This window comes from Chinchilla lanigera, unplaced genomic scaffold, assembly GCF_000276665.1.
Source record: "Chinchilla lanigera isolate Chin_1 unplaced genomic scaffold, ChiLan1.0 scaffold00016, whole genome shotgun sequence".
In the NCBI taxonomy this organism is placed as follows: domain Eukaryota; kingdom Metazoa; phylum Chordata; class Mammalia; order Rodentia; family Chinchillidae; genus Chinchilla; species Chinchilla lanigera.
The window spans coordinates 19,951,204-19,969,461 of NW_004955417.1; the positions used below are offsets into that span (position 1 = coordinate 19,951,204).

General features: G+C 33.4%; 1 protein-coding gene across 1 annotated transcript in view; it reads right to left on the reverse strand.

The window, feature by feature from the left end:
* Positions 1 to 18,258, reverse strand: part of Csmd3 (CUB and Sushi multiple domains 3) — a 1,085,099-nt gene that overhangs the window by 910,512 nt on the left and 156,329 nt on the right. Inside the window, exon 3 of the mRNA XM_005381888.2 lies at positions 16,040 to 16,152. Coding sequence (XP_005381945.1) covers positions 16,040 to 16,152 — 113 coding nt within the window. The remainder of the gene's footprint in view (positions 1 to 16,039; positions 16,153 to 18,258) is intronic.

An 18,258-nucleotide genomic window follows, 5' to 3' on the forward strand; every position in this document is an offset into this window, starting at 1 on the left:
TGGCTTATAATGGTCAAACACTGCATCTATATTCAAATCATTTGTAAAGACTTCTAACTCTTCTATTCACAGAAGACTAATCCATTTCTTTCAACAAAATGCCAGATTAACATAAAAATGAATTTGACCATGGAAAAGGCTATTAAATTCCTCCAAGAGTTTTAAACATGGATTTTGGTCTTTTCTTATATAATAGAATTTATAATCTGAGAAAAGGTGTAATGGAGTCCTATATGTCTAAAATGAGAATTTTCACATTTCTTTTAAAATGAAAAATATAAAAAAATTTGGGTAGAAATCCTGAGGATTTTACTTCATTTGAAATCTTTACATGTCTTGTAAAAAAACAACTAACTGGATTCTAATTGAATGAAACTGTTCTATCGTTGGAAGACAAATATAGATCTTAGAAGGCAAGTGGACATATAGGAAATGATATCGAAAAGGAAAGAAAATGCTAGATTTTCTGGTTTCTCAAATCATAAATGCTCATGCACTCAGTTAGAAGTACTATGAAGATTTATTAGGCAAAAGACATGATTCATTTTTCGTGTTCCGAATAAGTAGCAACAATATTAGTCTACAAAAATTTTTAAAAATGTGAATACTTAAGTCCATTGCATATTGGGAAGAGAAAGAACTAGAGACGGAGATTAGGTTTTGGATCCTAGCTTTGTTTTGTTTACTTGTTTGATACCAGGAATCGAACTCAACACCTTAAGCTTGCCAGGCAGGTGCTTGTGCCACTGAACTACAGCTCAGGCCCTGTATTCTAGCTTTGATGTTGTGTATAAGAAGCCCCCTCCATCACTTGATATATGATTGTATTTATTTATTTATTTATTTTTATTTTTTATGGCTATCAAATGGAGAATGCTACCACACTGGAGATTAAGAACACATTTGATGATATTTCTGTGAACAGGCATTCACAAAAATTAAGACCTAAAATGCATGATTTTGTATCAAAAACAATTATGAAGACATATTTTTTGTTTTGCCTTGAATTTCAGTTTCTTTAATTTATGGTGAGTTGAAAATATTATGACTGAACAAGTTGTACTACCTGATCAGCAATTATGCTCACTGTGTATTAGCCTTGAAATAGTGTTTGTGGAAGTGGAACAAAACACAATTACCATGCATCAAATCAAAATGAGAAGACATTTCAATTCCTCAGAAACGAGTGCACCTAGGTTGCATTGATAAAAATATACATATTTGTATTTTTGTCATGTCTAATATTTACCTCTGTTATGGTTTAGATCTAAAATGTCCCATAAAACTGTCATGTTTGGAGGTTGGGCCTGGTTGGAAAGGGTGGGTCACTCGGGGTTTAAGGGTGCATTCTATTCTTCCACTCCTCCTTTCTCTCCCTGCTTCTTAGCCACATGTCCTGAGCAGTCTTCTGCTGCCAGGCCTTTCCATCATGACATTTCCAAGATGGAGCTAATACCATGGACTGACCACAGTGTAACTGTGAACCACAATAAACATTTCCTCCTTCAAATTGTGAGTGTTGGGTATTTTGTGCAGTGATGGGAAACCTGACTACAATAGCTTCCCCATGTGTTTCCCAAGAATATTAAATGTGAGAACACATGGTAAGCAGTTTATGAATTAACAGTGTTACACTTTAAATAACTTGATTGATACTTTAACCTCTAATTATATAGTATTGAGAATTTAAAGGAAAAATTTAAGTAACATATACATAACATATATCATTATTTAAGCTTCCAATTCTTGGCCTAACATGAATATTTAATAAGTCAATAAATATATAGAAGATGTCCCTACCTAAATGATCAATGCATTATGTGAATGTCTTACATGCTTTGGAAAAGCCAGGAATATAAGATTTCAGAAGAAGTAGTTTCCAGGAAAAAAGAAAAACAGAATGAAAAAAACAAAAGAAAAGAAAAAAGAAAACAGAAGAAAAATGTAATCCAGTGCACAAAATGTATCTAAAATTGTACCTTCACTTAGAACAGTTGTTTTACGTTTTATAAATTCTTTAGCCTATTAGTCTGATTATCTATCAGTATATATGTTGTTTGTAAGAACTTATAAGATAAATACATACGTCTGAAACTAGGAAAACAAAAGGAGGGAAGGAAGAGGAAAAAGAAGGGAAATGAAACATGTTATGTACATGTACCAAACTCTCATAGTGAATACAACCATTAAATACTGCAAACAAATATTAAAAAAAGAAACAAGTGAAAATTTCATCTTAAACTTATGAAAGTATCAGTATTTTCATATTGAACTTGGTGCTAAAATTTGAAAGACTGTTGATTATTTCATATTAAGATTTTAAACATTTCCCTTGACTTACTTTTGAGAACTCCTAATGATCATACTCATTTGAATTCCTAGGAAAATTGGATTAATAATTTAAAAGTATATTTGCTTTTAATACTCTACTGTTCTTGTACATACAAAAAGTGAAGCTTTTTTCAAGTGGCAAAAATATCAACTAAGATAAACTTTTCAATAGACATGTCATTAAAAATTAAAGTAGGTGGTAAATATTCAAATGTCAAATGAATAATTAAAATTTCTTTATACTGCACTATCATTATTTGTCATACATTGTTTAACACAACATGTACAATAACACTGCATTACAGGTCAAAGTTTTTTCCTGGTCATGCGCTATGTTACATTTTATTTTCCAATTTTAGTTAGAAACTGGGTGTCTCAGTGATTTCTTTCCTTGAACAAGCAGAAATAGTGCCATTCTGTACAAACTTGGAGCACACCTTCATGAGAAAATTTAACTCATGTGATAAACGTACTTCAGGGTTTTCATGAACCACTGCTGGTGAAATGGGATGCACTGTTTACTGGGAAAATGAAAGGATCAAGTAATTCACATTGCTAGCCTATTTTCCCTTGAGAATAGAATCGTATGCACTTGACTCAAAAGAACACAATGAAATAATTTGGAATCATAATTAAAGAAATATAAAGATACTTGAAGGGTAGTCTAACAGCATTTCAGATTAACTCTTTGAATTAAATTAATAATGTGGAAGGCTTGAAATTACACACAGATAAGCTGCTTAAAAATTATGGAAACTTAAGCTACAAAATTAGTGAAATGGGAATTGTCCTTTACAGTATAAAAAGGACATATACTAGCCAACGAAATGAAAATGTAACACTGTTGTTTTCACATCACAATATTTTTTGTCATTACATGAGAAAAATATACAGTTAAGCCAATTCTGTCTTCTATGTTAATCAACTAATACCTGAAAAATTTCTTCTGGTTAATTCCCCATCTGAACACCTGTCCTTTTAAATTGCCTTGATCTCATTTTATATTTCCTTTGTGTGACTAAGTTTAAAAATAATCCTTCTGTTATATCCCTTTGTCCCCAAGCCAACATATTTCCCTGCTTAACAGTAATATTAATGACACTTTTGCTGCATTCCAATGTTTTTTTTCCATACTCTTGATATTTTTCAGTTTTTTAGTGAAGTTTCAATTTATAACTTTCTCAAATTTCATATTAGAGGGAACAATGTGATATACGCATACAGCTGCATATCTTCTTCCTTATAGATTGCTTATAGATTGCTTCTTCCTTATAGATTCCTTTTGATTTTAAATATAAGAATCATTTTCATTATTATATTAAGGAGATTTCAGATTTTATTTAATATTTCAATCTTGTACTTATAATGACATATGTTCCTTTTGAGTGTTATGTATTAGAAAGTTTTCTTTTCTCATGATTGGATAGTATTCTGCTGTACTTCTTCATGTATTAGAGTTTCATTTTTACATTGAATTATTTACACGTTGGAAACAATGTTGTGGAAAATGTGTGGGGAAATCCACCCTAGCCCCATATTTCAAATGATCTGATATTGCCCTCAAATGAAATACACAAAAAATATTCCAGAAAGACAAAGGAGACACTGAACTAACTCATAAATGTGGACAGGAAAATCCTTATGAAGTTATGCATTAGGTGTATCCTATGCTATGGATAGATCAGCAAATACCCATAATTTAGAAGTGAGAAAGAAGAAAACTTGTCATTGATCACATTCATAGTTATCCAGATGTATAGAAAACTATCCACCAAACACTTGAATTACAACTGGCCTTGCACACGTGCAACTTAGGTTATGACCAGAGTTTTAGGTTTAGCTTACCATTAAAATCTTCATTTATAACCAGAATGCTGGCCACTTGTGAAATTATAAACAAAGATTCGTAGTGCCAGAAAAACATAAGTAACCATCAACCTGAACCCAGATGCACGTGTTTGTGGACATGACTTTGGTCAGTACTTTAAGTTACTGCTATAACTATTGCTATCAAAATGGTCCCAAAAAATCTAGAAGAGAAGCTAAAGAAGGAAGGAAAGGTAAAGATGGCAATAACACAAAGAAAGAAATTGTAGAGGAATATGCGAGTGGCATTTGTGTGACTGATCTCACTAATATGCACAGCATGTCAAAATCCATTATCTCAACAATCTTACAGGGAAAAGATTTGTATAAGGAAGCCACTGTTGCTAAAGGTGTTCATCGAATTAGTAAGTCATGATCAACAATGTTAGACTCGGAAGAAAGGCTATTATTAGTGTGAACAAATAAAAGGCAGATGGCAGGTTATAGCTTATCTGAGTGTATACATTTTGAAAAAGCTAGAGCTATAAATCAGATCTTGTGAAGGATAATCTATCAAAGAATAATAATGGTGAAACATTTTGTGCCAGTAAGCTGTGGTTTCACAATTTTAAAGCAAGAAATAGGGTTCACAGGGTAATTAGAAATGGTGAATCAACCACTGATGATAAAAGGGCTGCTGAAAATTAGACCACTTTGAAAAGATGACTCAGATAAATGGCTTTTGCTCTCAGCAAGTTTTCAACTATGGTGAAATTGGCCTTTTCTGGAAAAAGTGCCCAAGAGAACATACATTACCTAGGAAGAGAAGAAAATGCCAGGCCACAAGCCTATGATGGACAGGCAAACTTTATTTCTAGGTACCTGTGTGAGTGGTGATCTCAATATAAAGTCTGTCTTGGTTTATCACTCGCGGAATCCTAGAGTGTTCAGAAAGCATAAAGTCATGAAGAATAGGCTAAGGCTTGTGTGGAGATCTAGTGCAAAAGACTGCATTACAAGAGTACTTTTTCTTGAGTGGATCAGGGAGGCTTTCTGCCCTATCTTTAAGATATATTTAGAGGACAAAGGTTTAACACTCAAGGTTCTCCTCATCATGGGCAGTGCTCCTGATCACAAACGAGATTTAGAGGAAGAATTGGCTGAAGTATTCCCATGGCTCTCGGGTGAGTTCCTCCCACCTAATACAGCTCTACTACAGCCTATGAACCAGCATGTCACAGCTAACTTTAAGAAGCTACACACCAAGGAACTGCTCCAGAAGTGCTTCCAGATGGTGTCAGAGACAGATTTAACCCTTAATGAGTTCTGTAAGGAAAATGGTAACATCTTTTCCTCTGTGGGGTTAATTGGGTCCTGGGCCAATATCTCTCTAAGGACACTGAGATCTGCCTAGAATAAAATGTGGGTTAAATTATATAGGAGAGAGACTTTTAAGGCTGTGTATGGGAGCCTGTGCCTCCAGTTGACCCCTGTGGTTGATGATACTGTCACTACAGCAGAGTCCAAAGGCTTGCAGGTAGACAGTAGTGATGCTGAGGAACTGGTGGAGGAACACTCAGAGGAACTGTCTACAGAGGAAATTCAGAAAGTTCAGCTGAGCAACAGAGGTGGGAGCTGAAGAGCTTTGAGAGGAAGGGGAGTATCAGCAATCAGTGTAGCAAAGTTTTTCTTCTGAGATAAAGGAAATCTTTAAAAAATGGACAGAGTTCCAAACATTTGTAAGGAAGACCCACAACAGAGAAAAAGTCAATCACCGTATTCACTTGCTTGATGACAATATTATGTCATGCTACAGAAAAGTGTTTAAAAAAAGACAGAAGCAGATAACCTTAGACCACTGTTTATTTCTGAAAAGGTTGAGTCTTAATGAACCAGAAGCCAATTCTAATGAGTTATACTCTCCCAAGAGAGAAAGGACACCGGAGAGGCAGATTCTTGATGTTCTTATGGAAGGGGACTCTCCTTCCAACTAGTAACCACCTTCCATTCCATCCTCCCTTCCTGCAAGCCAAAGATGTCAACTGGAATGGTGAGTACAGTATGGAACTCTTGTTTATGGTAAACCAGGCACATTTTATAACTTTTTGGTGAATACACTTCAGAAATTAGTGTTTCTGGTAAATTATGCACATCACAAACCCCTTTGTATTATGAAGAGATACTTAGGGGGTGCTTTTGGAGATATGGAATGCATTATGGGTATTTCCATCATTTCTTATGGGAAAATAGTCATGGCTTACAACCAGCCCTCAGGAGCGCATTGAGTTTGTAAGTCAAGGATCCACTGTATTTTATTAAGCTCTTTTGAAATAATGCTATTATCACTAAAATCTAGAAAACTTAGGGTACTATATACCTACCTGAAATATTTCCTTCTAACACGTAACGGTGTCTTCTATTGGACTTTTACAAATTCATTGAAAATTGCATAAGATATATTGAATGCAGGTGCTATTATCATGGAACATAATGCATATATGTTTCTTTTATTTTTCTGTTTTTTTTTTTTAATTTTTATTTTTTCAGCACCAGGAATCGAACTCACAACCTTGCACTTGCCTGGCCGGTGTTGTGCCGCTGAGCTAAATCCCCAGCTCCAGCATATGTGTTTCAAAGCAATTTTCTATATTATAATGTTTCATGTTTTCCACAGTATTTAAGCTGAAGTACTGACTCAAATTATTCATTAGCAATATAGAACTATTTTCTCCTTGCAGGAAAAAGGGCAGGTTTGCCTACCCTCTAATGTAAACCATTCCAGTTCCCTAAGCTTAGAGTGTGTCTCCCTCTCCCTCTCCCTCTCCCTCTCTCTCTCTCTCTCTCTCTCTCTCTCTCTCTCTCTTTCTCCCTCTCCCTCCCAGTCTCTCCCGCTCTCCCCACACCTCTCTCCTAAGGACATACAGTATTGAGGGAGGTCACTTGGTCTTCTTTTAAGTTTTAGAGATTGAAGCTCTAGAAACCCAAGTTTTAATTCTTTGGCCATTTCCACTGCTCTAAATAACAAAAAAAAAAATTCTTTTGAATTTAACTCATATGGGTTTTTGCATTCTTTCCTTGAAAATATTCAACTGTATTCTGCCATGCAACTGTAGCAGAAAAAGCTCAGAAGTTTCACAGTTCTTGACAATGAGTACGCACATCAAATTATAAAACATATGCAGATAGTTCAATTGTTTTGTTATTTCCTTGGTAGTGTGGAACAAACAACTGTGTTTAATCAAAATGATGGAAATAATACACTGTTATAATTTGCCCAAACTTTTGCTTTCAGTTTTAGTTTTTATCTCTTCTAGCCACAATATCTGCAAAGATGTTTGGTTTTGACCCAGAACCCATCTTATTGTTAGTAATGTTCCTATGACTTGTCTGTGCATTTACTAACAGGACTCAAAGAAGTGTTTTTCAATTAATTTCTGTACAAGACTCTGCATTCTTCCACAGTGTCTTGTTTTCCAATAAACTGGAGACTCTCCTTATACTCCGTCTCTGTCTCTAGCATTGGCGTCCTAGCTCAGAGCTGCAACATTTGAGGAGATTATTTCTCTCAACCGCTATGAGGATTTCGATTTTTATCAGTGGAAGAACATTGCACACAGAGGTGCATGTGGGAAAAGTGTCACTTCTCTTGCCTCAGATTGACAATGGGTGACCACGTTGAGAGCATCATTATTCCTGGGAAACGTTAACTGAGGTACACTGTGAAATTTCTTTATTCCCAGTCACTCTTGCGTAAATTGTCACGTAGATTTTCTTCTTTGAATAACATTTTAGACAAGACAAAAGAAATAGCAGGGTAGCAGTATCTTTTCACCATAAATAAAAATTGAAAAAGACCAAAGCACATGTTTAAATATCATAATATATGATGTTTATATGTAATATACATGACAATATAATTGCATATTCATGTAATACATGTAACAATACATGTAATATATGTGAGGGGACAGGAAAGCTACTAGCTTGCACACTGAAGACTGTATACAAGGAAGAAAGCTTTCTAAATTTTTCAAATGTCCCAGACATTTTAGAATCAAACAGTAAGAATAAAATTTTACCTTACTGCCTTATTACATTTTGATAAAAGGGAAATAAAAATTGACAAATTAATTTCTAAACTAAGCTCAGAATAACCTTTTCTTTCTAAACCATACACTGTGCACTATCAATTATAACAACTACGAGAATGGAAGGGCTTCTTGTGAACATAGCAAAATATCTCTGACATGCTATTCGAATTTTAAATTCATTATTTTCTCTCTCTGCATTCTAGCACATATATCAAAATAACTTCTAGTGCTTGGCAGATGTGACATATTTAACAATATACATGAAAGAAGAAAATTCAGTGTGAAATGGGACTAAATACCAAGTTTGTTCTTTTCTGGAATAAAAACTTTGAATGCCATCCTATCTTTGCCATGTGAATCACAAATATTAAATAGGTCATGTAACAATATGGTCAGCAATTTTATATTCTTGGTATTTTTGTCATATGGACAATTTTGTAATTTTTAATTGATTCATAAAGACACTAGTGTATGAAAAAAAAAGATTTTCAGCTAAGAGTATTCATGAAATGTGTAAATAATACTGATATATCATGAACTTTAAAAATAAAAGGTAAATATTTTTCTTAAGCTATAATCATGTGATGTAAATAAAACTACATGTATTATAAATTCTAAAGGACTAAATATAGGCCCTGTCTTCCTTTTAAGACATGGGGTTTTATACTTTATGAATGAGAGGTAGATTGGATCTTGTCTCATTACTAAACAAATTTTTAGACACTTTGTATATCAGTAGAGTTTCAATACACAATTTTTAAGCATTTGCAGATTCTAGAGATGCTTTTAAGTGGAAACCATGTTTATGAAATGAATAGAACATCTTCTCTACCCATATGGTTCTCTCATCTTATTTTGAGCACAAAATCCAAAATGGAAGATTGTAGTTCTGTGATGGGGTATGGACATGTCTGAGCACAGAGAGAAAGAGCTTTGAGCACTGAACCCAATGTCAGGTTCCACAAATAATTTCTGGAGGTGATGAAGACCTGCACAGTGCTTGGAAGAATAATTGGGCCAAGTGAAGGAAAGTGTACTGGATATCTTGAGCAGAAGAAATAGACTGAGTTAAGATTTAACTGTTATAGGAAAGTATATGAAAAAAATTAATGTATGTTCAAATGACTGTTTTTATAAATCGATACTGTGGCCAGGAACACAACTGGACAGATAGCTGTAAACCTTGTATATGCTACACTGTGCTAGAATGAGAAGTTCAAGATATTATTGCTAAATGTCTAATAGCATTCAAAGCCTTGATAATGCTAATCTAATGTAAATACACCAAAGTGATTTAGGTTTCCCTAATATAAAATACTTAATCAATAAATTAAATCCACATATTCATCATAATGTTGTATCTTGTATTCAGAGGCTATTTAGAGAAAATTTGATTTGCATCATTCTCAAAGGGGAGTTTGAACAATTTATTCAACCTGAATAAAAGAAAGAAAAGAAGTGTGACTGGAAAGTCATTTTAGTATCAGGATGATTCAGTAGTTAGCTAGGTTGATGATATGGAACTTCAGGGACAAAAGATTCTCAATTGACAAAAGGTAAAAGACAAGGTCTTTGCATATATAATAAGTTTCTGAAATATTGAACTTCATTTATTTTTAAAAGTACTTAAAGATGAAAATCCACTATTTCTTTTATGAGCCTACCCTAACTTTATTGCTGCAAACTATTTAATATATAAACTTTTATAATATAATCTTACCTTCCTGCAGCTCAGTTGTTTGGCCAGAAGCATAATTTACTGGATTCTAAATTGTAAACTTTCTATTAAATTTCACGGGAAATTTTTAAAGTTTAGGTGTTGAAATGACCCTTAAGATTTAAAAAAAACTTTAAAGTCCTTTTATATCCTCAGGGATAATCTTTTAATAAATGTGTGATCGAGAAGCAAGTGGAATAGCAAATAGTATAGTTATTTTTTCTGTATGAAATATTTTAAAAGAGCAGAAAAATACAGGCTAACCTACAATAGATGCAATATATTTTCTCTTTTATATTTAGTGTTAATGCATATTGTTAATAATCGCTTTAGCAATATATTTATTACTATATTATACTGCGTAAGAAATTTTTGTGCAAAAAATCTCGACAATGTGTAACTCTAAAAGATCTCTGTAAATTTTTATACTAAGATCAGTTCTTTTTAAAATTGTTGATAGTTACAGGTTTCCATACAATTTTCTGGGGTGAAAAAACCCCATGTAAGGTTACTGTGATTAGAGCAAGAAAATGACTGAAATGTTATTCGTGTGTTAGTGTTGTTACACAAAATTTTATGTTTCTGAATTAACAGTGGAGGTGATATTAATAGCATTTTTGATGGGCCAGGGATATAGCTCAGCAGCACAAGTGCCTGCCTGCCAAGCACAAGGTCCTGAGTTTGATTCCCGGTACAAAAAAAAAAGCATATTTGCTAAGAATGATTATTTAATGCCTGTATCTTATTTAGTGATATAGATCAGCAATCATGATATAATTACTATTTTATATTTGGGTAATATTCTAGACAATATTCATATTGATTTTATGTATGTTATTCTCTACTGAGTTTTCTAATATGTGTCTTCTAAAATTATACACCATCTCAAATTAAAGATAACCATTACATTTAATATATGATAATGTGTAATAATGTCTATATATTTATTCCACAATATACTAGATTTTATATTTTTGTTTCTGCAATAAATGATTCCCTAAATAATAAGAGGTCACATGGTATATTATTATATGCTTTTTCACCAATAAAGATTATACATCTTTGAAAGTAAGATGTATACAGATTCCACATTACAAAGTAGCTTTTATCAGAAAATTAAAATATATTTGAATTGTTTGGTAGGTATAAAGAGACATAAAATAATTTGTCATCATTTGTTCTATATAAAAAACATCTTAGTTGTTCCTGAAGTTTGATACTTATATAACAATATAACTAATTATATATGCTTGCTATTTCTCAAACTTACTGTTTCACATACCAATTTTTTCCTAATTTGATTTTATTAACTCTAAAATACAAAGTCAAAGTTCCATGAAAAACTTTAAGAAATTGTGACAAGAACTTTCAATATAGATAATAACAAGAAAAACTAAAGATACAGGGAGCTAGATTTGAACAGGGAAAATATTTCACACACTTTATAGTTTTGACCTTAAGATATTTATGAGAAAAATGTTTCCCAGAAATGACAAAAAACTCTTAAACGGTAGCAATATTGAAGCAACAAGGAATTTACCCACCCTACTAATTCTGATCCACCACAATATAAGTATAGAAACCAAAAATAAACATTTTAAAATGTGTAAGCAAATTGATTTTGACCGAAGAGTTAATAGCATTAGTTTGTATTCTATAAACGTATTCCTTAGAAATTGGAGATTATAAATTGGTCTTTCAGTATAGTTTGAAAAATGCTAATGGTGAATAAGCACAAATAGATTCTCTCATTTTACCTTGTCCTCTACAAGTTTAACGAACTTCATTCAGTAAAATTGTCTTGGAAAAAAAACTCTATAGCAATTATATCATACTACTTTAATGAGACTGCTATATGTTTATCTCAATGACCAGACACCTAATGGTGATTTCTAAAGAAATATATTGGAGGGGCTGGGGATTTAGCTCAGCGGCAAAGCGCCTGCCTGGAAAGCGCAAGGTCGTGAGTTCGGTTCCTGGTGCCGGAGGAAAAAAAAAAAAAGAAATATATTGGAAACATAATTTTAAGACATTAACCATTAGTCGAAGTACATAGAAAGTTGAAGAATTATTACCTCAGTATTATAGATGAGAAAAAATAACATTTGGCTATCTTCTCCAACATAAGTATTTTTATAGTAATACTGATTCACTGCATATTTTTAAACATTTTAATTGTGTAAAAGATTGGTTTGTTTTACTTGAGTTTCTTTCAGGGATAAAAAGATAACTAGAAAAAACTTGACTGAGTTTGTATTAAAGCAGCGGGTTTCCTTTTATAATGCATACTCCATGGCTCCACGGCAGGCTTTTATTCAGGATATGTAAGTGGGACAAAGACATCTATGTTTTAATACATCGTCCAGATGAATCTGGTGCGTGTTGTCTAGTATTGGAAAGTTGAGAAACACAGACCTATACATACTGTTATGGTTTGTATCTGCATGTCCCCCCAAATCCTCATGTAGTCATGGGGTGAGCTTTTAAAGTTTATGATTGATCCATGATCCAATGATGGGATTATGGGTGTGAGCGTTACACCACCCTGGGACGGATAGTTTGCATATGTAAGGAGGGAAAGAGGCTGTTTGCTGCCACTCCTCCCTTTTGCTCTTGTGGTTGCTTTTGCTATCTTCTGACACCATGAATGGTTGCCCTGTGCCATATGCCCCCTGCCTTGAAGCCAGCCAAGTGGGGACTGAAACCTCTACAAACTATGAGCTAAATAAACCTTTCCTTCCTTTATTTTGAGTGCCAAGTATTTTGTCTCAGCAACGAGAGAAAAAATAACCAAGACACATACCAACACTGTTACACAGAGATCTCACGAATTCTAATACCTAATGATAAAACTTTAGTAAGTTTAAAGTTTGAAGAAAGTAGTCAATAAATGAGTATACTGAGGGCAAGTAACTGAAAAATATGAGTCAAACATCAAGATCATCATGAAAACACTGCTAAACTATACAGCTCTAAACTTTAAAAGATATCTAATAGGTCAGTTTTACAACAGCATAGGTAGGCTTCAGAGATGTACTTTATGTAATTATGGATGAAAAGCTTGGAATTAAAATGCAGAGGAATAGTGTGTGTGTGCTTGTATGTGTATGTGTGTGTGTGTGTGTGTGTGTGTGTGTGTATGTGTGTATGTGTATGTGTGTAGAGGTTGTCTTTTAAATTCCAGGTTAAGACTTATATACTCCTTGACCTTGAAAGTACTACATCATTAGATGTTCAGTTACTCTTGCTGAAACCTGTTATGTGGACTTACACATAATGTAGGCTAACTGGTCTCACTCTCTCCCCACCCATTACATCTCTGGAACCTGTGAATATGTTATGCCATGTGACAAAAGGGACTTGGCAGGTGTGATTGAATTTAATGACCTTAAGATAGCAAGATTAACTTTTATTATTTAGATATGCCCACACTATCAAGTATTTATGAATTCCCAGAAACTTTCCCACTTGGAATCAGAGATCTGTGGAAGAATAAGGCAGTAGACAGACACATCCAAAGGGGAAACCAGAGAGATTACATCTCCAAAGGCTCAATGAATCTTCTGCTGGCTCTCAGATAAATGGACCATGGACAAAGGAGAGAGACCTGTAAGAGAGATAGCTGCCCTCTAGCAGAAAGACAGCAAGTAAACAGGCATCTCTATTCACCATCCCTGAGGAACTCGATCTTGCCAACCACCAGAATATGTTTAGAAATAGCCTTTCTCCCAAAGGTTTTTGATAGGAATTCAGCCCACTGACGTCCTTATTTCAACTTTGTGACCTTGAGCAGAGAATCCTTCAGAGACAACCAATAGGATTTTCACTTAAAGAACTGCAAAGTAACATATTTTATGTTGTTTAAAACTGTGAAATTTTTAGTCATGTGTCACTGCAGCAATGGAAAACTAGTACACATTGTAAAAGATACCTGTCACAAATCAATATCTGGTGATTGTGTGGCATGACAATCAATCTCTCAGTACTAGTGAATGTCCAGTATACTATATTTAAAGTTAGGACAGCAAAGCCATACACTTTCAAACAATTCATTCCCTAAGTCACTACATTCTCTATATTGTTGTATTTTATGAAAGTATAAACTAACCTAAAATATCTTTGTGTCTTGGTAAATTGAATATAATTTTTAAATTAAAGAACACTTAGCGAGGATTATTGCTTTACTAAGTTCTTCTTCGACATTACCAAAATTACACTTAAACTTTGTGTTTGCTATAATGCATATGTATAAATTAAGTTGAAAAAATTAAAAAGCACTCATTTCTGTGAACACAGCTTAGAAAAATAATGATCATTATAATCACAGTGGAGGAAAGTAAGTCTTTGATTTAGTCCTTCCCTGCTAGACAAAAGTCTGTTTGGAAGTATATTATGTAGAAAATAGTGTTGTAAACATCTATGTGTGCTATTATTCAATAATAGGAAATGGAGAAAATAATTTTACTCAATTGTTTGGTAAAGGATATTTTTTCCTAGTAAGAAATATAGCATTAGATGAAATAACATTTAGTTTTACTTTACCCAGATGCACAATATTAAAAGGAATATTGTGTTTCTATTTTATATATGATTTTTTGTGTGTGTGCTTTTTAAAAAAACATTATAGTTTGAATTACTTTCTGCTTTAAAAAGTAACCACCTATGGGCTAGGATGTAGCTCAGTGTTACAGTGCTTCCCTGGCATTTGCAAATCCTGGGCACCTCAAAAAGTTGAACGAATAGAAGGAAAAGTGACAAAGCATGTCCACTACTACATTTCTATCTCCCTGACAGTACTAGAGCTGGTGGGATGAATTTTGACATTACAGTACTAGAGATACGAGTTTGAACCTAATATGCTACTGCTGTGTTTAAGGGAGGGAGTTTTTCCTAATTTAAATGGAAATTTTATTGTTAAACCAGACAAATAAAATTTAAAAACCTATAATTTCTATCCAAAATCCTCAGGAATGCATTACCTTTTTGCCATTAATGGCAAAATTGGAAAACGTATAGATTATACACATTTCTTTTTGTCTTTTTGAGACGGAGTCTAGCTATGCAGTTCAGGCTGGACATCAGCTCACTTTGTAGCCCAGGCTGGTCTGGAACTTGCAATGATCCTCCTGCCTCAGCCTCCCAAGTGCTGGGATTACAGGTTTGTGCCACCATGTCCGGCTCAGATTATGCACATCTTAATACTATGAGCTGAACCTGGATATCACTCAATTATGAAATATTATTTCCAAGGAAAAAGGAAAAAAGGAATCAAAGGAAAAAATGGACATGAAGCTTTTGTAAATAAGGAGGGGAAGGGAGATTGAAGGGAGAGAATGGAACAAGGGGAGAAAGAGGAATCAAGATATCCAAATTCCCTATGATGAATGTGATCACTATGAATATCTAAAACACGCCAATAAACATAGTAAGACTTATAAATCCTCACACTAAAAGACATAAAGATCACAAATAGCCTCAAATCTGTTCAAGCCAGGTTTTAATGCCAAATAAATTTGCACTAAATTTCCAGAAATAAAAACAAAGTTTCAGTTTGTGAGCTTGTTAATTTTCCACTTGGTGGTTAAGCAAGTGAGAATCTGTGCTACTGAATCGGCTTTTGCATGAATGCAGTATTTCTCTTTATCTTTTCTTCTCTTGACTAACTTTCAAGGATAGATCACCATTTTGTTTTTTCTTTTCTTTTTTTTTTTTTCCTAATAGGATTCAAAAGAGAAACATAGAGTAGATTGTGTGTTGCTTGGATCGCATGACTAATTAAGTCTAACCTCCTTCACTTTCACATTTCATTTCTTTCTGTTATTTCTACAAATTCATATTCTCATCTCCAAAGAAAAGTTAAGGAAAGGATTTTCTTATCTCTAGGTACAGTGGCAATGGAAGGGAAAAGTGCACTACCTGTAGCATTTTAGTATACTAACTGATAAATAAGAAAGTGAAACTTGTGACAAAATTTAACATCGCCAGATGAATTTTTCTCTTTTGGTGTTGATTCTTCTACCATGGACACATTTGGAGAATCTGGCTTGATTGCATTAAGCTGGGAAGGGGTTCCGAGTACGTCTGCATGACTTACCTTCATAATACACTTTAAACCCGTGGGCACTCACTGCAAAGTCACTGGTCAAACGCAGGGAGAACACAGACTTGGTGCTGGTCACTGGTGGTGGCAGGTGGAAACCTGTTAATCTAAAAGAAAACAGAATTTATTTTAGTGCCATTGTCACTTTATCTATTAGAGTTAAGGAGAATTAAAAGTTATGTTGTCAAATTTTCAAGATATATATATATGTACATATATATGTATATACATATATATGGCATTCCATTTAGAAGTCACTCTTCAAAAGCAATTACTGTGACTACATAAGCATTCATTTAAGTATGTACACGGGTGTTGCTGTTTATGTTGTCTATCCTATTTATCATTCATCTGACAATCTGGATAAATTGAAACTTTGGGAAATAAGGAGTTGTGAGATTATTTTTGAGCACATTTTATGCCACTTGTTTTAAAAGCTGTGCCTTTTTGTCAAATGCATTTCTACTCTATCTTGACAGAGAATGTATATTTAGAAAACTTTAAGAATGAAGAAATGGAACTGAAATATACAATACTAAATATAAAATCCTGAAACAAAAATGAGTACAAATGGGCAGTGAATTTTTTATTCTTTATATTCCAAAATTTCAGTGAGTTCTGTGAAATTGTAGAGAATTATATACTGATAAATATTTCACAAATGTATGTAGCAAATATTTTTGACACTGTTTATAATTTTTTTCTTGTTTTGATAAAAATTTTTGCATATAGCTACAAACTTTATACAAAAGGTGATTTAAAATTTGAATCTTTCTAGAGATAATAACATTAACAAGAAGAAAATATGCATTCATAGGACGTTATATTTCTAAAATCCACCAAAAAGCTAACATAAGTTCTAAAACTGTCTTTTATATTCTGTTTTAGACATGTCTAACATTTTAATTATTAATTTTACTTATTGATGTGTACATAAGAATTACAGATAATGAGATCATTATTTTTCATTTACTTGATATTGTTTAATATTAAATATGTATGATTAATTGATACTGAAAATACTATGTATTCTCATCACTTAGCAGCAGTGTTGAAGATTGTTTTTCTCAGATTGGCTTTTACTCTAAAATTCTTAAGGATACAAAGAAATTGTGTGGAGTAGATCTCTCAGTGTTAACCTACTAAGTTTAAAGCAAAAATTGTGAAAATCGTACTTCTTGCCTCACCTTGAAATATCCACAGAAAAAAACTATTGCATTTTTAAATAAATAATAATTTAAGAGAAAATGACTACATTTCCCAAAAAATGAATATTGCATTTGGCAGGTTAATATGGACAGATCTACTCCACAAGATCTATTTGTATTTTTAATAATTTTTAAAAAGCAGATCTGAGAAAAACAAACTTGAAAAATGCTGCTGAATAATGAAAATACATAGTAATTTCAGAAGCACTTCATCTTACGTATAGTTGCAGTGTAACTTTGCATGTCTGGTGTCTGACTCACTAGAAAGCATCTATATTCCCAGGCTTAATTCATTTTCAATATTTTGCAGTATATTAGTTGATGAGTGTGAAGAACGTCTGGACTGACAGATATGTATCGAGAACAGAGAAGGAAATGGACATACTTCCTTCATGCTGCACAAACACCTACAAGTCCCTTGCAACACAGAATTCAAAATCACATCCATGAATGTTGTATGCCCTGTACCGTCACTGTCCATTGGCGCACCTTAGTCTTGGGATGCATCTTCGTTCATGCATTTTCGAACCATCATGCATAGGCCATGTGAAAATGTTCATCGCCTGAGTTACAGAGCTCTTAGAAATGTTGATACATTTCATTACCCAGTATCAAAAATTACATTTGTTTTTATTGCTACGGATCATATCACAAAGATCTTTAAATGTGGGGAAACTGCAAAAGTTATGTGGCAGGTTGAAGATTCCAAAATGTTTATTTTTTTCTTGAAAGATTAGATTTACCATTGACACCAAATGCTATGTGTTTTTTTTCTTTTAGTGTCAGACCAGGGATTTATCTTTTCCATCTATCTATCTGTCTTCTATCTATCTATCCATCTATGGACTAACAGAGGTCGAAAAACACATAGTTCACCTGTCAGTCCTTGAGTCAATTACCAAATGTATTCCACAAAAAAGGGATAGTTCTGGGACAACTCAAACAATTCTCTACTTATTTTTCCTTGAAACAGTAATCATATATTTGATGGGCACAAGAGGATGA